This window comes from Chelmon rostratus, chromosome 10, assembly GCF_017976325.1.
Source record: "Chelmon rostratus isolate fCheRos1 chromosome 10, fCheRos1.pri, whole genome shotgun sequence".
NCBI classification, from domain to species: domain Eukaryota; kingdom Metazoa; phylum Chordata; class Actinopteri; order Chaetodontiformes; family Chaetodontidae; genus Chelmon; species Chelmon rostratus.
This window is the reverse complement of record NC_055667.1, coordinates 3,715,526-3,742,708: the sequence shown is the minus strand read 5'-3', so window position 1 is coordinate 3,742,708 and position 27,183 is coordinate 3,715,526. Positions and strand designations below refer to the sequence as shown.

General features: G+C 44.1%; 1 protein-coding gene across 1 annotated transcript in view; it reads left to right on the top strand.

Moving 5' to 3' along the window:
* lamb2l (laminin, beta 2-like) overlaps window positions 1-27,183 on the top strand; it is a 52,208-nt gene extending 25,025 nt beyond the window's left edge. Inside the window, exons 4-35 of the mRNA XM_041945340.1 lie at window positions 3,072-3,207; window positions 3,631-3,704; window positions 4,134-4,322; window positions 5,810-5,873; window positions 6,364-6,566; window positions 6,792-6,912; window positions 7,095-7,283; window positions 7,777-7,956; window positions 8,110-8,222; window positions 8,574-8,653; window positions 8,824-8,980; window positions 10,751-10,891; window positions 14,048-14,209; window positions 14,301-14,422; window positions 16,481-16,601; window positions 16,956-17,148; window positions 17,278-17,421; window positions 17,932-18,163; window positions 18,247-18,410; window positions 18,618-18,842; window positions 19,092-19,306; window positions 19,438-19,534; window positions 20,507-20,879; window positions 20,992-21,176; window positions 21,476-21,723; window positions 22,538-22,753; window positions 22,851-22,995; window positions 23,180-23,387; window positions 25,347-25,488; window positions 25,710-25,886; window positions 26,033-26,198; window positions 26,422-27,183. Coding sequence (XP_041801274.1) covers window positions 3,072-3,207; window positions 3,631-3,704; window positions 4,134-4,322; window positions 5,810-5,873; window positions 6,364-6,566; window positions 6,792-6,912; window positions 7,095-7,283; window positions 7,777-7,956; window positions 8,110-8,222; window positions 8,574-8,653; window positions 8,824-8,980; window positions 10,751-10,891; window positions 14,048-14,209; window positions 14,301-14,422; window positions 16,481-16,601; window positions 16,956-17,148; window positions 17,278-17,421; window positions 17,932-18,163; window positions 18,247-18,410; window positions 18,618-18,842; window positions 19,092-19,306; window positions 19,438-19,534; window positions 20,507-20,879; window positions 20,992-21,176; window positions 21,476-21,723; window positions 22,538-22,753; window positions 22,851-22,995; window positions 23,180-23,387; window positions 25,347-25,488; window positions 25,710-25,886; window positions 26,033-26,198; window positions 26,422-26,558 — 5,319 coding nt within the window. The 3' untranslated portion in view covers window positions 26,559-27,183. The remainder of the gene's footprint in view (window positions 1-3,071; window positions 3,208-3,630; window positions 3,705-4,133; window positions 4,323-5,809; window positions 5,874-6,363; window positions 6,567-6,791; window positions 6,913-7,094; window positions 7,284-7,776; window positions 7,957-8,109; window positions 8,223-8,573; window positions 8,654-8,823; window positions 8,981-10,750; window positions 10,892-14,047; window positions 14,210-14,300; window positions 14,423-16,480; window positions 16,602-16,955; window positions 17,149-17,277; window positions 17,422-17,931; window positions 18,164-18,246; window positions 18,411-18,617; window positions 18,843-19,091; window positions 19,307-19,437; window positions 19,535-20,506; window positions 20,880-20,991; window positions 21,177-21,475; window positions 21,724-22,537; window positions 22,754-22,850; window positions 22,996-23,179; window positions 23,388-25,346; window positions 25,489-25,709; window positions 25,887-26,032; window positions 26,199-26,421) is intronic.

Below are 27,183 nucleotides of genomic sequence, written 5' to 3'. Positions count from 1 at the left end.
ATTCTCTGATTGGTGAGAGGCCCTCTACCACAATATTGGGCAGGATATGGGGACAACCTGTCCTACCGTAAATCCAGGTGTGGACCATTGCTGGCCTGTTTGAGGCCCACACCAAACATTTGTCTCACAGCCTTTAAATGTCCTGAAGCTCATCAGTCATTTGTGTTTGACACCCTCCTATGTTTCTGTGTTTCTGTTTTTGTTCCTTTTGAGATCAGATTGCATGGGGCTTTTTTTTGTTGTTATTGCATAGCTGTGTCCCAGGCGAAGCTGTGCATTTAGGGAGCAACTGCCAAGCCACTTGTGTTGAAGAGATTCAAAGGGGCCCTCGTTGGCCCTTAGACCTACCTGGCAGAGTGTAACTCGACCTGTAACTTTAGACAAGCTCCCAGTGCGAGAGAAAGCAACAAGAAAAGTGAGGAAGGAGATGAGAAAACAGGGGACGCAAAGGGACAAAAAATTCAAAAGGCCGATGCAGAGAAAGTCAGAGACATGGAGGCTAAGTGAGATACTGTATTACAGCAGGGAAAAATCTGTTTCAGAGCTGTGACTTAGGTGGAAAGGAAATTGAATGAGGGAGGTGGGGTGTACTTTTTTTTCAAAAGCCACCATCGTAGTGTGACAAAGACGTGTTTTCAAATCAACATCAGACTTACATCAGTGCATTGTTGGAGCAGAAAGCCTCATAGTTGGGCTGACCAGGCTTGACTAATGGGAGATAAATACGAGCTCAGAGGAGGGAGGGGGAGTCCTAAAGCCACACAAGTTTAGACCAAGCACCCACTGAAGCTCTACAGTGCCCCTGAAAGAGACGATGAATAGGAGTCAGACGGCTATCTTACTCATATGAACACCAAAAACAATAAACCTAGACTTTCTGATCTTGCTCTTGAACCTTAATTTCCGTAAACGCTGTGAAGCTGCAGCGAACGCGCAGCACTGTTGCAGAAAGCTTCTCCAATGACGGCTCGTTGCGTGAGGATGGATGGGCTACTGTGCAGAAAGGAATGCCCATTTCAGCGGCCGCAGTTGGAGATGAGGGTTTTGGCGATTTATGCCAGGATTAGGGAGGGTAGGTGAAGAAGGCAAGCATGCGTGGAAAAAAACACGCACGCACGCATGTGCAAGTGGGCGTGTGTGCGCATGTGGTCACGCACATCTACATACATGCCCACACATCCACAAACACGCACCACTTCCAGCACTTAAGGCATCCCTTTTCAATTCTCAGCAGAGCCTCTTTAACAGTCATGTTGTTGTTAGCAGCTTAATCACCCTTGACAACAACCTAATTAAGAAACGCTGCCCTGGAATCCACAGTTTCTCTCTCGCAACTTACCCTCATCTGCCTCTCTCCTCTTTATGGCCCCCTCTCAAACGCACCCCCTTTTTACCCTCTCTCAGCATCTCCCTGGCTCTCTGCCGGCCCCCTCCTTTGTCTGTCACCCATGCTGAGTAGTTTGAGACCCCTCTCCACTGCACACCCACCTCTCTCACCTGCACCTTTCTTTCTCTAACCCCCCCTTCTAACTTTTCTAGTACACTCCTTCATTCAAGCTCTTGCTCTTGGCCTTCATCCCCACATTCTTGTATCTTTCCCATGCCCTCTGACTTCGAGCTCTTCCTTCTCTTCTGCCTCGTCAATGTCAGCTTTTCACCAGCTAACAGCATTTCGCCCTCATTCTTCGCTCATCTTCCCCTTCCATTCACGTCAGGGCCTCAGTGTGTCCTTGCATTTTTCTCATCTGTAACATTGATTCTGCAGATAATAGTTATGAATAGTTCTGTTAGTCTGCATGCCCTCTGGGAACTCGGCAGCATGCACAAAGATTCTGACAGTGTTGCATTTATCCTTTTACAAATAACTGTAGTCTACGGAGATCCTGTTTAAGATTATAGATATAGTTAGAATATAGAATATAGTTAGCAGTGCTAGCAGGATGGGATGATGATGTTAAATGGTCAGTCAAGCAGTCCACCAATTTGGTCCAGGCTAAAATATCTCAGCAAATATTGGATTGATTGCCTTGAACTTTCCAATAGATATTCATGTTCCCCAGAGGATGCATCCTACTGACTGGTGGTCCGCTGACTGTTCAGCTGTCGCCACCATGAGATTGTTGGTTTTGAGAGAAACAGGGTCCGCTCATGATGAACTGTCATCCTGAGAAGTTTTTTACTTGCCTAGTAAAATATCTCACAATCTGCTTGATGGACACTTGTGCTCCCCAGAGTATTAAGCTGTTGACTTTGGTGATCAGCCACAAGGTTGACATTTGTGGATGGATTGCCATGAAACTTGGTACGGGTGACCATTCTCCCTCAATACTTTCCCTTCTGCCTCACCTGTACTTTATGTTTAGTGCTAATGAGTCAATATTAGCATGCTAAACTAAGATGTGAACAAATATGCTCTGACATTGTTGTTGTGAGCATGTTGACATTAGCATTTAGCTTAATCACTGCTGTGCCTTCATACAGCCTCAGAGAGATCCTAGTTTGTCTGTTTTTTGCCCTTTATCCAGATCCTCACACCTGCCTCCACCTCTCCTCTCTTCCTCCCCCTCTTTTACTTCTTGCTTTCTTTTCTCTACCACCAACTATTTTTCCCTTTTAATCTTTTGCCCCAGCGGAGGCATAACAGGGTCCCCTCCAGCTTTTGTCCCATTCACACTGGTATTGGCACACCAGTGCACATTATGCACATTATTTCATCCTGACAGATGAAAGCCCTAATCTGAGGAAACAGCTCTATTGTGCACTGTACAATATGTACAAGACACAACCTGTGTAGACCAAAATGAAATTAAGCAATATCTTATTGATTGATCTATTTCACAATATGCACAGTCAATGTTTCTAAGGATTGCAGCAAGTTCTTATTTCCACTTTAGTGCAACATCCACAGGTGGTTCATTATTTTTTGGTGCAAATCTGAATGTGTTTAATTGTATTTATCACAGCTGAAATGTTTTTATTATTTCCTTATCATCACATCTAAAACATCTGAGGAAAACGCTCTGATGCGACAACTTTCTCCAAGAGTAAATGTGTGTTTTCTGCCTCGACAGGAGTCAGACAAGTGTTTCGAGTGTAACTCCCAACATCGCTACGACCCGTACCGCCACAGAAACAGCCACCGCATTGAAAACGTCATCTACCTCATGGACAGCAATGGAGACAACACCTGGTGGCAGTCTGTCAACGGTGTGTGTGCATTTGTGTTGTGTGTATTTACTCTCAGTATAACAGTACACAAGTACACGGTCAGTGTGTTCATTGTGCTGATTGCCTCTGTCCTACATGTATATGTGTGTGCAGAATATGTTTGCTCTTGATGTTGTGTTATAGATTTTTACAGGGAGCTTATAAAAGCATTACTTTTGAGTCTGTATCCAAACACTTGAGAATGCTGATGAGATGCAGTAATATAAGAAAAGAGTAAAAATAGATTCATACTCATACATATACAGTGTATACATTCATGTTTCCTGAAGCAGGGACATAAATCCAAAGAAGAATGCTAAAGGTCTCCGACAGTCACTCAGTAAAGCAGACAGACTTTAGGAGATGGGACTTGTGCATCATTTGTGTTGTTATGGCACTGAGTGACAGTTATTTCCTCCACAGGACAGGAGAATGTCAGCATCCGACTGAACCTGGAGGCTGAATTCCACTTCACACACCTCATCATGAAGTTCAAGGTATGCGCATGTTTTTACATGTATGTGGGCGCCAGCGTTCATGTGTGTGTCAGTGGTCTTCTGTTACCTGTACTGTATGTTCCTAAGCATGTCAGGGTGCACACATGTCTGGGTGTGTGTTTGCTGTGTACGCTCAGAAATTGGATGGCTGCATTCCATCAAGTCTGAATCCTAATCCTACTGTTAGTAAAGTAAACATGAAGCAAAAGGTCCAGAGAAATCAGTCTGATGAGGTGTCTCCTGATCACAAATGCCACAGTTTTTTATGTTGTCCATAACTTATTGATAACCTGCATTATATTCATACATATCACTATAATCTCCATGTGTTTTTGGAAAAGGAAAAACAACCATGTACACCAAAATGCTAGGAGCATGTGCAGATGAAGTTCAAATGACTAAATTCTCTTTCTCTCTTTTCCTCCTCAGACTTTTCGACCTGCAGCTATGATCATCGAGCGTTCGGCCGATTTCGGCCGCACATGGCGTCCATACCGCTACTTTGCCTCAAACTGTACCAAGACCTTCCCCAGCATCCCTGCCAACGGCCTGCACCACATCAACGACATTATCTGTGAGGAACGCTACTCCGACATCGAACCCTCCACTAACGGAGAGGTAAGACGTGTTAGACTGGGAAGAAAGAGTGTCTGTTCAGGGCCAAAAGAAAAGTATTCAAAACAAATCCCATAAAAAGACCTGTCTGGGGCCAAATGGTTCCTACTCATGGAACACATCTTTAAAAACAGGTCACAAATGCATCGTTTTATTTTTTTAAAGGCTAAATGATTTCCCACATCAGCTGGGCACTGTCGTTTTTACAGATCGTACTCAGACAGGAGCAATTTGTGCATTTGTCAGAGACTCTTTCCAGATGCAGATTTGGTGCCACTTAATCCGTTAGTGGATACATTCATTGTTGCTTTTGTTTTTTTCATGGGATGAAATTAATGGACAATAAGACAAAAATAGAATATCGCCAGATTTATTCCTTGAGGTACAACTGAAGATTCTTGAGGGATAATCTGTGTTAACATAAATGTTGCTGGGAAGAAGAGATGAGATGAACACACAGGGGAACACATGCCAGTGAAATCTGAAGTCACTGGTTCTGTATAAGCAGAGAGCGGTTTGAAAGACAATGAGCGAAAGTTACTTTGACTTTATGATACATGTTTTAGAGTAATATATTAAAGTTATGCTCTGCAAGATTTCAGTCCTAGCTGATTCAGCCGGTTGTTACTGTGGATACAGCAGGCTTGGTTGAATTCTACGGCACACACTGGTTGAGCAGTTACTTTGTCAGATAAAGAAGCGAGGAGTAAATGGTGTGTCTGTTTACAGTGCAGCAAGTTCATGTTGATTTGATAAAGAAGTCAGTCAACATTTCTCCATCATGGCAGGAGCAGATGTGATTTCATGCGGTGCTCCATGAGAGTAGTTTTCCAAACAACAGCAGGACACCGTAAATAGAGCTGGATGCCTTGCTGGTGTCGCCTGCACCTCTTCATTTACCGCCTCACTATGGCTGATATATTCATACTTCATTCCCTGTCATGATTAGAACTGATCTGTTGATGAAAAAAATGACCATTTTTCATTCATTTACGTATTGAATGTAGCTGGGGATGGTGTACTCTGCCACTAATAATTGAAGCTGCCAGATAGAGATGATTTCAGAAAGAAAATACCAATGGCTGAAAAGACAAACAGGGTCTGATTTATTGAAAATATTAAGGATTGTAACTTTAAAGAATAGTTTCTCTGAAGATAACTGTCTTCATCTGTTGACCACAAAATGAACAGAGTGTGAGTCTAAATAACTATGTAAAATAGCTGATTTTCATAAAAACAAAGGGCTGTTTGATAGTGAGGGAATGTGACAATAATGTGCTCATAATAACTGTTGTAGTCATCAGTTTATCAACTGAAGCTTTAATAACTAATCTCTTTCTGGCTCAGGCCTGCCTGTGGAAATTTGTTCATTTCACACAGAGTGCGTCTTTTTGTATAACATCTGTGGTTTTTGCTGGATATGACCTTCAATCCCAGACAAATAGGATCCTCTCTTTCTTTAGCTGAAACAATATGTTCTTTTGTTCAAGGTCATTTATAAAGTTTTGGATCCTGCCATTCATGTGAAAGACCCCTACAGCTTGGACATTCAAGGTCAGTGAAGACGTTTAACTCTTAGCAGCACAGCATAGCGCGCCTCTTATCAATTTCACCTTGCCATTATTTCCAGACAAAAACAAAAGATTGCCTCCGAGGTTTTGTACAGTAAATGTCAAACCTGTATTTCAGCCACTGAAATTCAATCTATGTTCTGGCAAACTTCTACCACAGATAAAAGCTCATGATTTTTCCATCTCTCTCGGCCTTCTGAACTAAACTACTGCATACTTCTTCACACCCGCCTCTTATTTCTTTTCCTCAGAATTCATCATCTCTTCTTACATCTGTAATTACAGATTATAATTTTGGAATATAAGACAACACAGTGCCTGAAGTTTGAACAATGCTGCTTTTTTAGTATTGACACTAATACACACTTCAGCACCAGTCAGTGGTAAATGTTTGCATACAGATGAAATTACAGTTTTATCATGAAATGGGTGAATCCGCAAACCGAACAGCTGATCTGTTTTCTCCCTTGCAGAACTTCTGCGTATCACCAACCTGCGTATCAACTTCACCAAGCTGAACACTCTGGGAGACGACCTGCTGGACCGACGCTTTGATGTCCTGCAGAAATATTACTACGCCATCTATGAGCTGGTGGTCAGAGGGAGCTGCTTCTGTTACGGACACGCGTCAGAGTGCGCCCCGGTGCCAGGGGTCGACACCCGGGAGAATGGCATGGTGAGCCGGTGGAAAATTAATTTTTGCCACAGTAATCTGTAATTGTCACCATGTGTGCTGTGGCCAAAGAGACACCTGCTACATGAAACACAAAAAGGGCAAAAAGTAATACTAAGTAGTTTAATTTGTTCAGGACACAGTATCATGACTTTATTATTATTTATTATGACTTTATTATGACAAAGCTGACACTGACGGTCATTTTGCTGCGTTGTGATTGGCCAGATCCACGGCCGCTGTGTATGCAAACATAATACAGAGGGCCTGAACTGTGAGCGCTGCAGAGACTTCCACAATGACCTGCCATGGAGACCAGCAGAGGCAGAGAACCCACACACCTGCAGAGGTGGGAATCCACAGGAACACACACACACCCACACACACACACACCCACACACACACACATATTGCACTTATTTTAACTTACTAAGTTTTATTGAAGGCTTGGAAATGTAGGTAATGTAACAGGTAATGTTTGTGTACATCTAATTAGCCTTTATTTGTTCCATTTCTTGTTTGTTTCTCCAGAGTGTAACTGTAACGGCCACTCGAACCAATGTCATTTTGACATGGCGGTGTATTTGGCCACGGGCAACTTCAGCGGAGGAGTGTGTGACGACTGCTTGCACAACACCATGGGACGCAACTGTGAGATGTGCAAACCCTTCTACTACAAAGACCCCATTAGGGATATCAGAGACCCAAGGGTTTGCATTGGTGAGTCATTTGTGTTTGTTTTTAAAAAAATGTTTGCAGCCAAATATGGACTGAAGGAGAACATTTTGTTAGATACAAACATGGGAATTTTGGAAATCTTTTTTCAATAAATTTAGATTTTTGGACATAACAATGCTCTGGAGTTATTGGAAATTCGATCACATGAGATGGTCCTACACAGCCACCACTGGCACCACTACAAATAATATAATACTGATAATGTTAGTGTAGTCTAATATTTATCTGCAACTGTGCAGAAATACTGGGCTTAAACAGAAGGAATAGACATGTAAAAAAATCAGCTGCACAGCATTCAAATGTTGATCTAGAATAAAAATGTCAACATCAGTTTACAGTTCTTCTGTGCACCATGAAGTGAAAACCTTTATCTATCCCATTTATCTGTCCCATTGTATTGTCCCTCCGTATTGTTCTTGCCTCTCAGTCCTTTCCCCCTTTACTTAACACTCTCCATCTGACATCTGACCTCCAGCCTGTGACTGCGACCCAGTCGGATCATTGGAGGGAGGAGTGTGCGACAGCCACACCGACCTGGACATGGGGATGATCGCAGGGCAGTGTCGCTGCAAAGCGCACGTCAAAGGCACGCGCTGTGACGACTGCAAGGAAGGTTATTACGGACTCAGCCAGAACGACCCGCTGGGTTGTCAGCGTAAGTCTGTGTGTGATTGTCTGCCACTGACGCTTCGTGGGGACTGGATTTTTGCCGTTTTAGAATATGAAACCGCATAATCTGCAACATCTTATTCTTTGTGTGTGTTGCTGTGCGTGCATGTGTGTCTGTGCGTGTGTTTGTCTCCGTCAGCCTGCAACTGTGACCCACGTGGCATCATCATGATGGGAGCTCCTTGTGACCAGATCAGTGGGGACTGCTCCTGCAAAAGATACGTCACTGGTCGCTACTGCAACCAGTGTCTGGTTAGTAACAACTGTTCTTCTTATAAAATCTGTAGCAAGCTGTGGGTTCATGTTCAAGCATATGTAAAGAAGAAAACCAGATGTTGCACTGACAGGTGCATTTTTTACAAAATGTTCTGTTTTTTGTAAAGTTTTTTTCACAATTGAAAGAAATTGTGTCACCAGACACTTGACCTGAACTCTTTTACCATTAAAGCAGTGACTCATCTTGGTGGCATTAATAAAGAAGCGTATCACACAGTAACAGCTGTACAAGCACAACAGATCTTTAAACGCACTGCAGAGAGTAGAAACACACACTAGACATGTCAATATGCATCCTGGTTTTGAGGTTTGTTTCCATCCCTGTAGCCTGAATACTGGGGGCTCAGTAACGACCTGGCGGGCTGCAGACCGTGTGACTGTGACTTTGGTGGAGCCTTCAACAACAGGTATTGATTTTCAGATGTTTATGTCTGTATCTTTAAACATATGCTTTTGAGAAAGCAGAGGTTTTTTCTAAGAATGCTTTATTCAGGTACTGTTGCTGAGTGAAGACCACGAAGAGAGCAAGAAAAGAAAAAGTCGAAGTTATAAAGTTTGCCTGTGTCTGTTACTAAAGGTGCATGATGGAGAACGGACAGTGTGACTGCAGGAGGCATCTGATTGGTCGGCAGTGTTCAGAGGTTCAGCCTGGTTATTTCTGTGCCCCGCTGGACTACTACAAATATGAGGCTGAGGATGCCACTGGACACTCCCCCGCTGACTCTGCACTGCCGGTGAGCACACCACTCGTTCACATTTCACATCACTATAATTCAGACTAACAATGAAAGTCCAGCATGGATAGAAGTCTCTCTTTGACTGAACTAAGACGAGCTTAATTACCAAGTTACTCACTGTAAAACACAGCAGACACTTGTCTTTCCACTGTTACGACACACACGTCTTCATCGTCCCCGGAGCCAGAGTCCTGGTTGGACCTGGTAGTTCCACTGACCACGATGTAAACACCAACAAACCCCCCTGTGCTCTGAACTCTCGGTGAGGGCAGAGTCTAGTTAGCTAATAAGGCCACTTGCATGGCTAACTGAGCGAACTAGATAGGAGCAGCTCGTAGCTACAGCCAAAGATGGGTACAGAAATGAGTATAACGAGCAGTAGTTTGGAGTTACTCTGGGGATATGCTGCCCCTAAGTTGTTTGGAGTGGCCAATTTTACACATCATACCTTTAAATGCTTGGTCAGATATGAATGAAACTGAACTTGAAGAATGAGTCTCTTGAACTTGACACAAAGTAATCAGCTGATGGCTTTACTAGAGGAGATACGTCACAATTGGAGTTGTTGGACAAAGTTTAATTAATACTTCCTGTGTTCACGTGGTCTTGGGGGTGAACTGGACTGTCTGTCTTTCTGACCTTGCAGATCATATGCACTGACATGATTATCTATACAGACACCCAATGTAGCATAAACAGCCTTTTTTTCCCCAGGAAGTAACAGAAGCATTGCAGACCATGTCCTGTAGCCCTGTACAAGATATTTGTCTCTCTGCACCAGTCACAGAGGGTCTAATCTTCTTAAGTCTGTCGTCTGTATATCGTGCACACACTGTGCAGCCCCAGATCAAACATCAAGTCTCGGATAATGTTTTGACTGAAACAGAAGGAGATTTCATTTTGTTCTGACTCCACCAAGGTTGTCTTTGTGAGGGGACGTGGAGTGGCTTGAAAGGCTGTTCCTGCTGTCACTGATTCATCTTACCCACCTCATCCTCCTATCCTTCATCTGTCCACCCGCTTTCTCACATTCTTCACTGTCTTTCTCCTTCACCGCCCTCCACCCACCTCCGTTCTCTTCACTCTAAGGAGACCCCCTGCTCCTTCCACTTCCCTATTCAGCCCTTCGGGCAAGCTCAGACACTCCACACTTACAACATCAGCGATACAGGAATGTGGAAAAAAGTATTGACTTCGGAATGTTTTGAGAGAAAAGGCAGCAGCGCACGACAGCAAGCAAGAGGAGAGGCGTCCCTGACAAATGAGGCTATTGTCTTCAGAGGGTGAACTTGGCTTTAACTGTCGCTGGATGGAAATTGAGTTTACATGCTGACAAACGAAGAAGAGATAGAGAATATGATACAGTCAAAGTCCTGAAATTCTGTGCAGAATTCAGACTCCACAAATGACCCATAAAACCAGTAGAACGTAGCACAGATACCAACCTGTCACAACTACTTATTGCAGCGCAGCACACACACTTATTAACATGTACAACACACACAGAGAAGAACTCTCAGCCACTCATTCTTTGTTTCTCTCTGTCACGCTCCTACAATTTTAGCACAGCACGGCTCTTTCTGCTCTGTCTTGTCATTTTCACTTGTGAACCGAGAAGCTGTGCAGGATGAACCCCTGCAGGTTGTAAGAAGGTTTGCTGTAAATAGTTCTATTTGTAATCGGCATAAGTATGAACCCTCTCCTCTCCTCCTCTCCTCTCCTCTCCTCTCCTCTCCTCTCCTCTCCTCTCCTCTCCTCTCCTCTCAGGGCAAAGTTCGTCCTCAGGCAGAGACTGACTGTGTCCAGCACCTCAGCAACCAGCTGAGGAGGCACCGGCGTCACCGTCGCATTACCAATTCCCAGCAGCATCGGGCAGCACTGAGACGCATCCGCCAGCTTCAACAAACAGTAGGACATTTACTTCTGTTTGTTCAATGATTTCATTTATAGTTTGACAAGACACAAAAGACTCTGGGAGTTAACATGTTAAAGTAAGAACACATAGTTTTGGAAATAATTGCTATCACTTATGCCATGTTTGCAGGTAGCATTTCCAATGGTACATTTTGATAAGTTCATGGTCATGTATGCAGCACTTGGCGGTTTTAAGCTACTTAGCCTAATTAAATGCTTGGCTGTCAAGTTAATTTAGTCATTTAAACCTGTCAAGCTGTGAACATGTAGGATTGTAGAGTCCAGAGAGTTTGGATCTTAATGGAGACTATTGTAGCAAAGGTAGTTTTTTTTAATTAAAGGAGATCTATTAGCAGAATTAAACAGTAGCTGAATGACATGTCATGTCATGTCATCTTCTGCCACTTATCTGGGGCTGGGTCATGGGGGCAGCAGTCTAAGCAGGGATGCCCAGACTTCCCTCTCCCCAGACACTTCCTCCAGCTGTTCTGGGGGGACCCCGAGGCGTTCCCAGGCCAGCCGAGCGACATAGTCCCTCCAGCATGTCCTCTTCCCAGTGGGGCATGCCCGGAACACCCTCCCAGGAAGACGTCCAGGAGGCATCTGATATAGATGCAAAAGCCACCTCAGCTGGCTCCTCTCGACGTGGAGGAGCAGAAGCTCTACTCTGAGCTCCTCCCGAATAGCTGAATATAATGTTCATAAGTATGCTCCCATTAGTGTATAATCACCTGAAAATAAGACTGTTCTGAATGAGCTCTGTACATCTACAGAGGGAGTGAGTCCGTCATGTTGCTACAGTAGCCCAGAACGGACAAACCAAACACTGACCTAGTGCCAGAGCACCTCAGTCACTTTTCGCGAGTTTTGCGACAGATTGCATTCAGGCAGGAGTCAGTGAGGCAGGTAAACAGCACGCTGCATCTTTTCACAATACTGTGGCCCTGTTACCCATCGACCGGCCCCAAGAAGTCAACGGCAAGATTTGTGAAGGGTGGTTTGTCAGGTGAGAGCATGCCATCCTCTGTCCTAGATCCTTGCCTTTGTTTTTTTTCTGCAGATCACGCATCTTAACATAAAACTTACTCAGTGATTCTCATGAGTATTGTTCAGAATCAGTGAAGTCCTTCAGGAATATTAGCGGATGCTCCGCATGCTCTGGCATCGCAGATGCACAGAGACTGCCTCCAACTCCCGTTACCCCATCTCGAATCCCTGGATCAAGTTTTGTCAGATGACTACTCGTCTTCATGTTTCTGCCTCTCTGCAGCATGAAGAATTTGTTGAAACCGTTGGCCTTAGCTGAACTTGATGATTTCCTGTCAAGCTCCTGTCAAGCTCCTGGCCCCTGCTCCTGTCTAGTCTTCCACAGTTAGAGGATTCCCTTTCATTGTTGATTTGTCTTCATGTTTCCTCTGGTTTGCAGTCAGCCTTTGACAGCTGAGATCTGTTTGTGAATGTGTTTTCTTTTTCCTGCTGGGCTGAAGCCACAGCTCTTTTCAGCCGACACCAGCCGGAGTAGTGACTGATCAGCTTGCTCACAGGATCTGTATCATGAGCTGCATGCGGAAGATGCACTGTCGCTGTCTTCTCCTTCAATCTTCAATGCTGTTGATAATGTGGAACAGCGACTCAAACGGCGATACAGTCTTTCCTGAACACAACTGTCTTGACAACTTCAGCCATCTTGTACGTAGCCGAAGATAGTTGTTCATCTCTTCGGCACGACTTACTCTCCAAACTGTGCCAATTTTGCTCTTCAGAGAACAGCAGAAGAAAGCCGCTGTAAGTGAGGCCGTAGATACAGTTTTAAACAACTTCTACGTAGATGAACTCAGTCGCCAAACAAGGTGAATTGTGTGAAGACCTCACAAGACTCATGACAAAAGCGAAAGATGCTCTCTAGAGCCACTGTTTCTCTGTTCCGGGCTACTGAAGAAACATGATGGTGTAATATGATGGACCCGCTCCCTCTGTAGATATAGAGAACTCATTCTAAGGTAATAGTCTTATTTTCAGGTGATTGTACACACATAAAAATATTCTTATGAATATTATATTCCATTTCTGCCATGTTCTTCTACTAGATCACCCTAAGTCTTGCATACTGGTCATTTAAATCAGAAACTGAGAACAAAGAACTGAAATTTTGCCACAATAGTCTCCATTAAGATCAGATTCTCTAGACTCCTAATATCCCTACACTCCTGCATGTTCACAGCTCCATTCTCCATGAATTCAAAATGTTCAAAGACGGAAAATTTTCCTGTCCTGCATTCAGAGTTGCAGTTAAATTGCAGAGCCATCATCATCAAAATTTGCTGAAAGTCTCAAAAGAAAAGTGCTTGTTTTGCAGGCTTAAGGTCATAATGATGATGATCTTTTATATTATTAGATAGTAAATACTGATGCACATCCAGTATAAGCAGTATTTTGGTGGAACTAATTTTAACTAATCAAGAGATGGGAGTTGGGATTAATTTTTAATTTTTGTATTAATATTTTTAGTCTTTTCTCTAATCTTTGTGTTTTGGTGAAATATTAGGTAATTTGACTGCTTCGAACAGTTACTAAAATGCAGTTCAGAGGGGAAATCACTCTTTGGTTAAACTGATTAAAGTAGAGGCAAAAAGTTACATAGAATGGAAATGCTCAAGTGTAGTACAAGCACTTCAAAATATACAGTACTTGAGTAAATGTGCTTAGTTACTTAGTACAGAGTCAAGAATGTCAGACATTACATGCAAGTCAAAGCAAACCAGAGAAATGATTTTTCATGGAAAGACCAGAGATCATGATTATTTATCAGCATTAATTATTCATGGACTGGAACAAACGAAACCTGCTCTTCAGTTAGCAAAAACCTTGCCCTCATTCACACCAAACTTAATAAACTCACAGAATAAACCATTCTTCAGTTTTAAAGTTTTTAAACTAAAATAGGCACTGAAACAGATACTTTCACTCCAGTTTAGTTGAGCAGCTCCAGTCTTTGTAAAAGCTGCTTTATTAGACTTTGAATCCCAGGAACCTATGATACAGAACACACACTTGTCATCCTGAAGAAACAGAAGCTCAGGGCAGCAAGGAGATACAGAGGTGTTAAATGAAAGTGGTGATAATTCAAAAATACCTGTCTGCGTCTCCCAGCCAGATGTGAGGACTGTTCACAGAGGACACACTCCCAGCCACATGGTGTCGTGGACAGGACCTGGTTTTGCTCGCGTCAAAGATGGTGCCGGCCTGGTGTTCACCATCGACAACATCCCCTATGCTATGGAGTATGACATCATGATCCGCTACGAACCTGAGGTGTGTGACCGCGACCTGCAAGACTGATGTATATGATTAATAATGTTCTTTTGAAGTAAGTGTGTGTGTGTGTGTGTGTCTGTGTGTGTAGTCCACAGAGGACTGGGAGGCTGTAGTTAGCATTACTTCTGTACTGCTGCCCTCCAGTCTCCGGTGTGGAAACCTCCTACCGACCGAACAGCTCTACACAGTGACCCTGCCGCACCGCAACAGGTACCAACACTTGTGCACTGTGCATGTGAGCGTCTGTGTGTTTGTGCGAGCGAGAGGCCATTGTCAGCAGTGTGTTTGTTCAGTTCATTGAAGGATTTGCTCAGGTGCTGATGTGCTTTGTGTTGTTTTATGGATGAGGATTGCATCATTACGTACATTGTTGTGTGTTAGACCTGCCCTGGCTCGTCTGCTCGGTGTCAGTCAGGTCTGTGTTTGTGTGCTCATGTCACTGTACCCTGCGGTATTTCTTCCCATTGATTCACAGATAGGAGGCAAACATACCTGTATAAGGATCGGGAACGGTGATATGAAAGGAAGGCAGCAGCTTTGTTGTACTTAGGTTTAGCTTGGGAAAAATCTGGGTTGGGGACAAGCAGAGAACAGTACAGTCTGGCAGACTCCATACACCTGGTCCAGGGTCACTTTTTCCTGCTTTTTTCTCTAGATAATTTAGATGATAGTGTGACATCAGTGTGATCCACGACTGTGAGTGCTAACTGGCTAATGTTAACATGCTAATGAACTAAACTAGCTCAGTTTCACAGCACTGTAGACCCTTGTTATTTTGCACTGCACTCAGACCAGCTCCCGGAGTAAAAGCCAATTGTACCAATTTTTGCCTGCTTTATTTTAGCTTTAGTCTACTTTTGTTATAACAACACTTGACAATGAAAATGAATTAGTGATTTTTCAATTGAAATATTTTTAAGACCTAGCATTTTTTTTAGATCAAATTGGTGCAGAGTTAACACTAAGGATGTGGTGATCAACTACAGAAATAATTGTTAATAGACTCATTTAATCTACTTGAACAGGAAGATCATTTAAAGCCTACAATGAAATGAATGCAGTGGGATATTTAGCTCATATTGTTCTTTTGATATGAAAACCTTATTGCAAAGTCAACCCATTAGGCAGATTACTGCAGATCAGACTAGATTAAGTGTTAATTCCGCCTGTAGAGCAAGAAGCAAAAGTAGGTTACAGGATAACAAACGGAGAAAGACTAGCACTAAGACTGTTTAGTTTCAACCTGCTGAATAGGCTTTCAAAGTCTGAACTCATCTGGAACTAAGAGGTCAGGCACTGCCCGGGTTTGGCTCTCTCAGCCTTCCGTTCTCTTCTGTTGGTCCATCAGACAAAACCAATTAGCAAAGTGAGCCCATAACACAGACGCCAAAGGCTGGTAGGGAGTGGGTCGAGCCGCCCTGGTGAACAGCGGTTGCTTCAGAAACAAACAAGTCAGTCACCAAAAAGTCATAGTCAACACTTACCGAGCTGAAATAGTACATGTGCATTTCAGTGTGTTCAGCTTTTTTAGATAATGCCCAACATACATTAAAGCAAGGGTTGGTAATGTGTTTTGGAAGCTTTTTTGTTATGTTAGTATTTTGCTTTGTATTGTTGTATCTCTTAACATCCCAGCGGCAATCAGTAAATCAAATGACAAAAGGCCACCACAGGCCTGTAATAAGCCACTGCTAGAGATGACAAGGACGCACTCGTAGCACAGTACACACCCGCTGAGCCACTGCACAGTGACAGACTTTGTTGTTTTATTAAGGTTTGCAGGCCAGTACAAGACCATGAAAAAGCAAAACAAAACAAAACCTTTGAAGCCCAGCAGACCACCAGCTACAAGATAAGTTCATGTCATTATCATAACAAGCTAATTATACTTTCAGCTACAGTAACTGTGCAACTTTCTTCAGTGTGCCTACAGAGGTTAGAAGAGGACTTTTTAAAAGTGGAGATCTCAGTGTCTTTCAGGAGGCACAGCCAGCACTTCATCGTGTAGTTGTTGCCTTTCTTGTTTTTTTTTATAAATAGTGTGAGCAAGGATCGTTGCTGGAAGCTGCCTCTTTTTCTGGGTTTTGCATCTCATCCTCTCAAGTGTGAAGCACATTAGTGGAAGGATACAGGATGAGAGAGAAAGAGAGAGGAGACAGAGAGACTAGAGAGGAGCAGATTCAGACAAACTATATGCATATAGGTATATGAAGAAATACATATTTATTTATCTATTTTAGTGTTTTTCTATGTCTTGTGTCTTTCCAGATACATCCAGATGCCCAGGCCATTCTGTTTCGAGCCCAGTAATCGCTATGTGGTGGCAATCAGGTTCCAGCGCCACGGGGTCTCACACAGACATCTTACAGCCTTCATTCTTATTGACTCGGTGAGCTAAGACTGTCAGCCCACCACCCTCATTGCCCACCTCCACATCTGTTGGACAGTCAGCAGTAGTCTTGGAACAAAACATTAAAGAAACATGGCTTTTATAAGAAGTCTGCTTTGGCTATGGCACCATCAGTGTAGCTGTCATGTTAAAGAGCCTGATCTCAGAAAAACTGACCTCATCTGCATGTTGCTTTTTGCTTCATACCACGAGGTCGCCCCCTGGTGGTGGGAAATTTCCGATTGCAAATGTTAATGCTATGCTAATGCTTAATGCTAATGCTATTTCCATAGCAGTAACTACAGTGTAATCCTCTGCTCTTCCCCCCCCCCCCCCCCCCCCCCCCCCCACTAGCTGGTTCTGATTCCCAAATACACCGAGCTTCCTGGTTTCCAAGGTAACGAGCCAGAGGCAGAGCAGCGGCGGGAGGAGATGATTCGCTACATGTGTCTGGATTCCTTTATGATGACGCCGATGCCCGCCCTGGCAGAGATGTGCTCCAAACTCATCTGCAGCATTTCATCCATCATTCATGACGGTGCTCTGTGTAAGTTGACAGATAAACACACAAAATAAGATTTAGAGGATGTGGGTTCAGAGTTTTTGAACTTCATAAACACAATATATAATTTTCTTATATTTTCTTCGCTGTCTTTTCTGTATCTGTTGTATCCAGCCTGTCAGTGCGACCCTCAGGGCTCCCTCAGTGGAGAGTGTGATAAGGTTGGAGGTCAGTGTCGTTGTAAACCCAACGTGATTGGTCGGCGCTGTGACCAGTGTGCTCCAGGAACCTACGGCTTTGGAGTGAATGGCTGCACTGGTGAGTATGTTCTGCTGTAAGCACAGTCTGTCAGTGATGACATGATGACGCCTTTATTCAACGCCATCTGTCCCACAAGGTCACACCAAAGCTAAATAAAGATTTTTTCGCTGGCATCCTTCATTAATATCTCAAAAGTATTAAGACATTCTGGAAACCAGGTCCTCTCTGAAATTAATTGCATTGATTATATGTCCAATACATAGCTGAGTGGTGTTATCACTTGCAATAAACTGAGTAACAGATCCTGTTTGCCATGTTTTCAGCCATTGACACTGGGCTGAACTGTAGTGTTTGGCCCAAATGAAACAGACTCACTTCTGTGTAGCTATGTGATCTGATGTGCTATTCATATTGAAAAAGACACATGGCCCTATCCAAGAAGAAAAGAACAACATCATAAAGTCGGTTTATACAAGCAGTTTTAATTCTGATTTCAGTAAGAAGCACAAACAGGGATTATCAATAGAATTACCCTGAATAACCCTTTAAATACCTCCTCCCGTCCAGCCTGTGACTGCCACTCAGAGGGCTCTTTGAGCCACCAGTGTGACCCAGTCACAGGCCAGTGTCAGTGCAGGCAGGGGGCCAACGGGCGTCAGTGCTCAGACTGCCAACCCGGCCAGTGGGGCTTCCCCAGCTGCAGCCCCTGTCAGTGTAACGGCCACGCAGACATCTGTGATCCCCGCACCGGGGAGTGTAGAGACTGCAGGGACTACACCGCAGGACACCTCTGTGAACAGTAAGGATTACTCAGCGTCAGTCTGTGCTTACCTTCCTCCCTGGCTGTCAGACTGATGCGAACTGCTCCCGCTTTTGTCCCAGTTGTGCAGATGGGTTCTTTGGAAACCCGGTGCTCGGTTCAGGGGAGCACTGTCGGCCCTGCACCTGCCCTGGTAACCCCGGCTCAGATCACTTTAACGGCCACTCCTGTCAAACAGACTACACCTCGAACCAGATCATCTGTAACTGCAGACAAGGCTACACTGGTAAGCTGTCACTCCGTGGTGGCATAGTATTCACATTTTCTCGTATTTGTTGATCACTTTCTTTTCCTCCAGATGAGCTGGCCTTGTCTGATTTCTTATGTCCAGAATCATAGACACTGTGACTGATTCTGTGATGAAGTATCCATAACATCAGTAATGAGTGAAGAGTGCTAATTGCCATGTCATATTCTCTCTTTTCTCCCTCAGGGCCCCGCTGTGACCAGTGTGCTCCTGGTTACTATGGAAACCCAGAGCAAGGCGGCGGACAGTGCCTACCGTGCAACTGCAACGGCAACATAGACACCCAGGATCCTGGGTCATGTGACCCCAGGACCGGCCAGTGTCTCAAGTGCCTGTACCACACTGACGGCCCGTCCTGTGAATACTGTCAGCATGGTTACTACGGCAACGCATTGGTCCAGGACTGCAGACGTGAGTGATGATAGCAGCTTTGTTTCAGTTGACCAGTAACAAAGATCGAATTCTGTTTTCTCAGGCCCAACTTTCCTGTAAGTGTTGATGGCGTAGGTGTTGAAGCTACTTTATGAATACAGCTTAAACCAACAGTTTTTAAAAGCATTCGGTTTGTCTGCATGTATGCCAGTGCCGTGGAGCATACAGACAGAGCTGAGTCTCACTGTCCTCTCTGTGTGTACATTGAACACATGTCTCTCTTCTCAGGCTGTACCTGCGTGACTGCCGGAACCATCCGCCCCGCTTGCAGCGACGGCCAGTGTCACTGCGACAGGCAGACCGGAGCCTGCCCATGCAGGGAGAACGTGGCAGGCCATAACTGCGATCAGTGTGCCCCTAACCACTGGAACTACGGTCAGGACCGAGGCTGTGAGCCCTGTGGCTGCGACCCGACGCACGGCATGGGAACTCACTGCAACATGGTGAGGAAGCATGAAGGCATCCGAAAGCCTGAAAGCCTGTTTATGGCAAATAGTTTATTATTATTTATTTTATTACACATCCATATCTGTCTGTCTTTCAATTTTTGTACATCTGTTTGTGTCTCTTACAGTTCACAGGCCAGTGTCAGTGTCGTCCTGGCTTTGGAGGTAAACAGTGCACTGAATGTGAGCAGCTCCACTGGGGAGACCCACGGGTGCATTGTCAGGGTAAGTCACCTTGTGACAGGAATGGTCAAACCTTAACTTACAATACGGGGTTATATTTTTGTAACAGACATGTGTTAGTTCTCTGTTTCCAGTGAAGCTGCAAAACAGTCCATCTGTGTGTTATGCCCAATCACTCAAAAATCAATTCCCCATTCCTTTCAAAGGGAACAAGGCACATTTGATTCCTCTTGTAGATCCTGTTTCACACAATCAGTTCAGGGTCCAACACACAATTGCTGTAGTTATGTGTGCAAAATGAAACAAAAATAGACCAGAAACCTAAAAATACACTCTTCTGTCAAGTTTACATGCGAGCAAAAGGTGAGCCAGTACGTGTAGACAGCTGGATTTATTCAAATATGTGTTCTGTAAGGCGTTCTGTCCCTGTTTCTTAGATGCTGCTGTTTCGCAATTAACATGACACACATACGAACAGACTCTCAGTTTGTGTGCCGTTTATCCAGCTGTTTGTTGTGTGAATCTCTTTTCTAACAGCACATGTATTAGGGAGGATAGGGGGAGACATTCAGCTTTATTCTACAGGAATCTTAACATCAGTTTAAATAAACACGCAAAAATAACCAGAGACTGCATCAGTACATTAAAAATGAACAAATGACTAAGAATGAAGACACTGTATAAGTAAAACCAGTTGATTAGGAAGTAGAAAACAGAGCAATGATTGTCAGTGATTCTCCTGTAGTAAATGACTTTACTAGGGGCAGGGAGCTGTGGCTGGCAATCATTAAACCTGATATTCAGTGAACTGTGAAATCCCTTCAGGCTGCACCTTCACTCTGCATTCACAGTGTCAGTATCACAATCTGGCTTAATCTGCCTCACAGTGGTGCATCGTGAGGCAGCAAAAGCCTTTCTAACTACTTCTACATGAGTAGATGTGTTATTGTTATGTTATTGATCTGTCTTCTCCTCCTGTGTTTCGTCACTCTCCTCCTCCCTCCGTCTGTTCAGAGTGCAACTGCCACCCGCTGGGCTCAGAGATGGCCCAGTGCGACCGAATAACAGGGGCGTGCGAATGCAGGGAGGGAGCGGCGGGGAAGCACTGTGACGAATGCGCTCGCGGCTTCACCGGCGTCTTCCCCACGTGTGTGCAGTGTCACCCGTGCTTCCAGCTGTGGGACGATGCCTTGTGCCAGATTAAAAGAGACCTGGACCACATCCAGTACACCGTGCAGAAGATCCTGGAGAGCGGGGTCACGCCGGGAGTCGGGGACACGCGCATCAAAGAGCTGGAGAGGAAGCTGAAGCAAGTGCAGGATCTGATCAGTGCGGAGGACAGCGACAGGATCCACCAGCTGATCGGACAGAGCATCGATGACCTCAGGTGAAGATGTCACATAGTGTTTGCATGTTCACTGAGGTTGGCCAGGACCATTCATCACCTGCCACCATCTGCCTGGACATTGTATGAAATACCCCACCCTCTTTTGTTCCAGGGCTGAGATCGCCCTGACTGATGGCCGTCTGATGGGTGTAGCCCGAGAGCTAAACACAACAGCAGCAGAAGAAGAGGCACTGAGACGCACATTGAGTGACCTAGAAAGAGAACTGAGGGCCGTCAACACCACTGTGGCTCACAAACAGCGCCTGCTGGAGGACTACCTCACCTCAGGATTTGCAGGTAGCAAAAACCAGTGATTTTTGGTTGAGAAAATATCGTGCTGCGCCCTGGTAGCTCACACGCACCGTGTATGGAGGCTGAGTCCTTACTACAGTGGCTCAGGTTCGTTTCCAGCCCAGGCCCTTTGCTGCATGTCATCCCCTCTCTCTTCTCTGTCTGTCCTTGGCCGCACCATCCAATAAGGCTAAAAATATATATATATGATGTCAGAACCCCAATCTAGCTAAATAATGTGGAAAAAACTCTGTAATTAGGTATTATTCAAAAAACGCTTAAACCCTGCTCCTGTTTCCTCACAGATCAGTTTGAGAAAGTGAAGAAGTACTATCAGGAGTCAGTGAAGGCCGAGGAGAAATGCAACGCCACAGTGTCCGGCCCTCTCAGTCCTGTGGAACAGTCCAAACAAACCCGCGCTCTCACTCAAGACCTGCTGGATGCCAGTAAAGACAAGTTCCTCCGTGCTCTGGCCGCTCAGAACAAATCCTTGAATGAGCTGCAGCAAAAGGCGCATGACCTGGATAAGAAGGTCCATCACCTCAGCCATAAGGTAGGCAGGCTTCTTTCATTCATCATTTCACTCATGTATCCATACGCACCATATTAATCTTGTGTTGAAAATGTTGTATAAAAAACGGTTTTACCACTTTGCAAAGCTGCGTATCATCCATTCAGCCAATTATTCACTGAATCTACCATACTGAAAAACAGACTTCTTGTTTTCCCTGATTACTCTTAATTGGTTTGACACGTTCACATCCATCAGTGACATCTAGTGGCCACAAGTTGTCATAGCAGTTCAATTAGTTATGAGTGGATGGAGTTGGATGAGCAACCGTAGGTACTTTTTTATGGTGCTTAGTCCCCTGGTAGCTCACAAGTCAGGATAAAAATACTTAATATTTACTTATTTATATTTTTGTTTTATTCTTGTTTATTAGATTCCCCACTTGTAGGTGAAAATAAGAAAATTAACATTTTCATTTGTTCTGTTTTTGAATCGCACGAAAACAGAAAATTTCCAAATTAAATTAAATGATTAAATAATGATGATTATAAACAAATGAATGGCGTATGTCAAATCTATGATGACAGGTTGTTTTATCATAAAGAATTCATTAGCACTGTACTGCATGTTTACTTACTGATTCTAAGGTAATAGTAAGATCTATATTTTTTACTCTTAATGTTTAATATTTTCTGACTTTAAACGTGTGTCACAGCAAAGAATCTTGATTATTGTCCAAAAGAATACAGGAAACTGTCTCCACTTTGCCTCCAATTATTTCTGAATGTCTTTATTTTCTTAATCCTTTGACCCAATGACTTCATGTGAGTGATGATGCCCTGTTGCCCCCCTCCAGGTATGTGGTGGTCACAGCAATGTCAGTGTCAATGGCAGCTGTTCGGACAGTCAGTGTGGTGGCGCCGGCTGCCGTGACCATCAGGGCAATCGCGTATGTGGAGGAGAGGGATGCAACGGGACGGCGAGCACTTCTGTAGCAGCACTGAATCGTGTCAGGAACGTATCCGAACGTCTGAATGCTGCCAACGAGGAGCTGCAGAACGTGGCGAGAAAGGTGCCGAAACACTTTTGTCGTGTTCTGTAGGAGTGACATCTGGGGACGCTATAAGATTGAAGGTTTCTCTGTTGACGTCTTGGTTTTCTGTGTCCAGCTGCAGGATATAGCCTCTCTGACACAGGATGTGAAGAACCAGGCGATGACCACGCTGGAGAAAGCCCAGAAGAAGAAGGACCACTTTGAAAACAACAACAAGAAGCTTAAAGATTTCATTAAGAAGATCAGAGAGTTCCTCACTGGTATATTGATACTGTTTTAACTGTCTGTCTTTGCTTTGAATGATGTGATTTCTAATTGAAGATTATGTCTAATTTTAATTCACCTGCAGAAGCTTTTCTGCTGTGGCAGTCATGATTTTTCTCGTCTTTAATTTGTTGTTTGTTCCTGCTTTTGCACCTTTTTTCCCTCCCTTTTGCTGTCCAGAGGAGGGAGCGGATCCAGAGAGCATCGAGAAGGTGGCCCTGCAGGTCTTGTCAATCAGGCTGCCAGTCAACAGGACCACTCTGGACAACATGATCATGCAGATAAAGGACAGCCTTTCCAACCTCACCAACATCGAGGAGATCGTCAACCAAACCTCGCAGCACATCGGCAAAGCCAAGGAGCTGCTCGACAAAGCTAAAGAGGCCAAGTATGTACCGAGCTGAAGAGCACGTTCCCTTTAGACTGCCATGCTTGTCAACACAGACAAAACGCCACTCCATAACCAGCACTGATCCATGAGAGCAGAGGACCAGGGTTCAGAAATGAGTGCAGGTGTGTCCGCACCTGTCAGCCTTCAGGCCGAGGATTTGAATCAATATGTGTTTTCTCTTCAGGATAATAAGCTTCTCAAAATATACTCCACATCACACTGTTCAATCAGAATGTTTCTGAAAGATTCTGTGCTTTGGGTTTATTAAACACATGCAGTCGTCGCACAGCAGAAGGAAGCATGCGTGCATCTCCAAACTGAGAGAGGTACAGTAATGGACTGTCAGAGCTTCTCTAACAGATTCCTAATGTACGGAGCGTCGTCCTCAGCAGGGGTACTGAGCTCCTCTAAGTGAAGGCTCTGTTTCCTCAGTCACGTCTGTTATTACTGTAACTTTTCAGTTTTGCTGGTTAAATGCGGTGTCATGTGTGTTTTGTTTTTTGGGACTTCATGTTGCTTCATGGAGGCAAACTTCAAATACACCACAGCGCTTCTCCTCCATTTAAAGTGTTTCACCGAGTTTCAAAACAAAAAAAAGGATTTCACAGATGGTTTTGCTTTTGTTCGGAAATTAAGTGAAAGGAAGTTTGTGGTGCTTACAGTTTTAAAAAAGCATTTTGAACACAACAGTCAACAGTTTGGATTTTCCACTGAGATCAGTCCCAGTTCACAGAGAGGTCTGTGAAAAGCCTCCATTGTAGAGGGATGGAGGAGGAAATCTCAGACATGCATGTTGCAAAAACTGAGCAAATAACAACAGGTCTTGCACAGGACAGCTGGACAGCTGCAGGATTTTATAGCCGACCTCCACTAACATGAGAATCACACATAAGGAGGGCAGTGTCAGCAAACTGAGATTGTGGAACTAATTTTTTTCACTTTATAACTGATTCAGCTTCCCACAGCAAATATTGGGGAACCCTAATAACCAATATTGCATCAAAGCTGCTATAATCAATATTTTTATATTAACAATGGATGTAATTACTCCATGTACAGTCTGTGAAAGGGGTCTCTTGTATTTTCAGCTGACTCTGCAGTTCCCCTCAGCTCTAACATTTTAGCATCTCTCAGCTCGTTGTTTCGGTTTTCCGGCTCGCTGCTTTACTTTTTCGCTTCATCATCAGTCTTGTTTTCAGACATTAGCAGCGACTAATTTTAACCGCCAAAGAGCCAGATATTTCCCTCAGTGTCGGTCCAGTTAAAACCCAACAAACATGACTCCAAATAAATGCTGATTAGATTAGATCAGACTTTATTGATCTCACGATGGAGAGAGTCACTGATGTTTCTCGGTATCTGCTGGGTGTGTACGTACTGTCTGCCTCTGGAAATGTGCTTATTCACCTGTGTCATAGAGTTTGTTGAGAAGACTGAGACCACTGTCATAGCTCTCTGTTGAATGTAAGCATACAGCCAGCAGCCAGTTAGTGAAGCTTAGCTTAGCACAGGGAAACAACTAGCCTGGTTCATTTTGGTGGATCCACCTACCAGCACCTCTGAAGGCCACTAATTAACACGTTATATATTGTTTGTTTAATCCGCACAAAAAACAAAGTGTAAAAAGGAATAATTTCTATGTCTCAAAACATGAAAGTTTTGCTTTAAAAGGTGATGATATGTGACTGTTATGTTTACACATGATTTCCACTGATGTCAAGTGGCCAAAAATATCTTCTGCATCTTGCAGGTTTAACATATTTTCAATTATTGTATCTAATTTCTAACAACGCCACAATATTTTCAATAACTTGTGATCTCTCTCTGTCACTCAGTATTGCATTTAAAGATTGTAGTGTATCATTGTGACGTTTCAAGCAGTTGATCTTAGCAACTCAGTCGGTTTGTTCTGTCCATACTTTCTCCAAATGTCTCATTTTCGGTGGCATTGTGCAGGAGCCGAGCAGAGGGGGTGAAGGACGCAGCCAATAATACCAGGCAGGCTTTGGATGTGTCTGAGAAGGCAATAGAGAAAGCAAGAACAGCGCTGCGTGACGCCCGCAACAACCTGAACAGCACCGGGAATGCTACAGCTGAGGTAAAACATGCTTGAAAGTCCATTGTGTCTGCGCGTGTGACAACTTGTTCGCTGTGATGTGTAAAATTGCAGGTTTCGCATATTCTCCCTACTTCCAGGGATGAGTTATGGGCAAACAGACCACCTGCCTGACTTTGAGGCTGTTTTTTTCTTCCCTACATCAAAATACCACATTTGCGCTGTTAATTCCTAACTTTTTTTTATGCCTCACTCCCCTCTAGGTGGATGAGAGGCTGACGCAGCTGGAGGATAAGCAGATGGAGGTCATGATGCGTTTAAACAATCTCTCCATGGAGGTGGAAGCTCTGAGGAACAAGACGGAGCAGAACAGACAGATGGCAACGGAAGCCAAAGCTCTGGCTAACAATGCCACACACCTGGCCTCCTCACTGGAGCAGGTGAGGATGAGCGCAGCAAGTTGTGCTTTTATTTTGAAAAAATGTGTCTTTGACCAAGAATGTGTGAAAGGGAGCAGATACTGTGCACAACACCTTCATTTTGTTTTTACACTAAACGAAGTGAAATGAATACTGTCGTCCCTCAGAGCCTCAACGACACGGAGAAACGGTACCGCGAGCTGCAGATGAAGGTGGACTCTCTTGGTGAGGGGTCTGGAGGTCTGAACAGCATCAACCAGAAGGCCAAAGATATCAAGAAGGAGGCAGAAGACCTCCTCAACAAAGCCAGCAAGGGGATAGAGCAGCTCAGGAGTGAGTACACGAAGCTGTTCTTAGTGTTGACAGTCTGTTCGTTGGGTGGGATATGTACAGTAAAGTGTTTGGTGGGTAGATCGTGATGAACCACAGAGGAGCTGTGCAGTACGTCTGAAGCTCACACTGCTCTCACCTCCTGTGAGTACTTTAATCAGCCCTGCTGGCGTTCAGCTGCAGCTGTTACCCGTGTTCACCTCAGTCTATCTCCCTGTGTTTGCAGAACTGGAGAAGAAGTTCAAGAGTAACGAGCAGCGGATGCAGAAGCAGCGCATGGAGCTGGACGAGCTGAAGGAAAACGCCACCGTGGTGCGGGATGAGATCCGGGAACAAGTGCAGAAGTACAGCAACTGCGTGTGAGGATGAGGATGTTACAGTTCCCTGTTTACCATTCGCTGCTGTACTCCAGAGCAGAATTACGACCGACGCTGTGACTGGGACGAAAGAACCACATGACCCACGAAAATAAAAAACTGCTTTGGTTGGTTCACTGGTATAGTGTCGAGTTTTACACAATACAAGTCAAGTGTTATATCACAGAAATGCCTTCCTCTGTCCATGTACTGTGCCTCTTTTTGACTCCTAGATATCAACACTCTCCCGTGTGGTGTGTCTGTCTTAAGCTATTACAACAAACGGAGAGCATTTGTTTCATTGTATCAGCCATGATAATTAAAGTCATAAATACTAAACAGAAGAAATATATCAGAGTATGTTATCAGAAATTTGTTATCTTGACCAAAAGTGCTGTTCAGACTTTGTGTGTTTTTGCTGTAATTTGACCACATTAGTGTGGTATTTACAATATGACACTCCTATTACGAAATATGTGGAAAAGTTTGATTTTTGAAATTAAATTTTGTGTTTATTTTTATTACAAAAGAAACTCTTGATTGAATACATATGAATGCATACACAAGTATTCTTATAAGCTAAATTCATTCTGAGGTGTGAGGATGGAGACGAATAAATTCATCACAGTGTG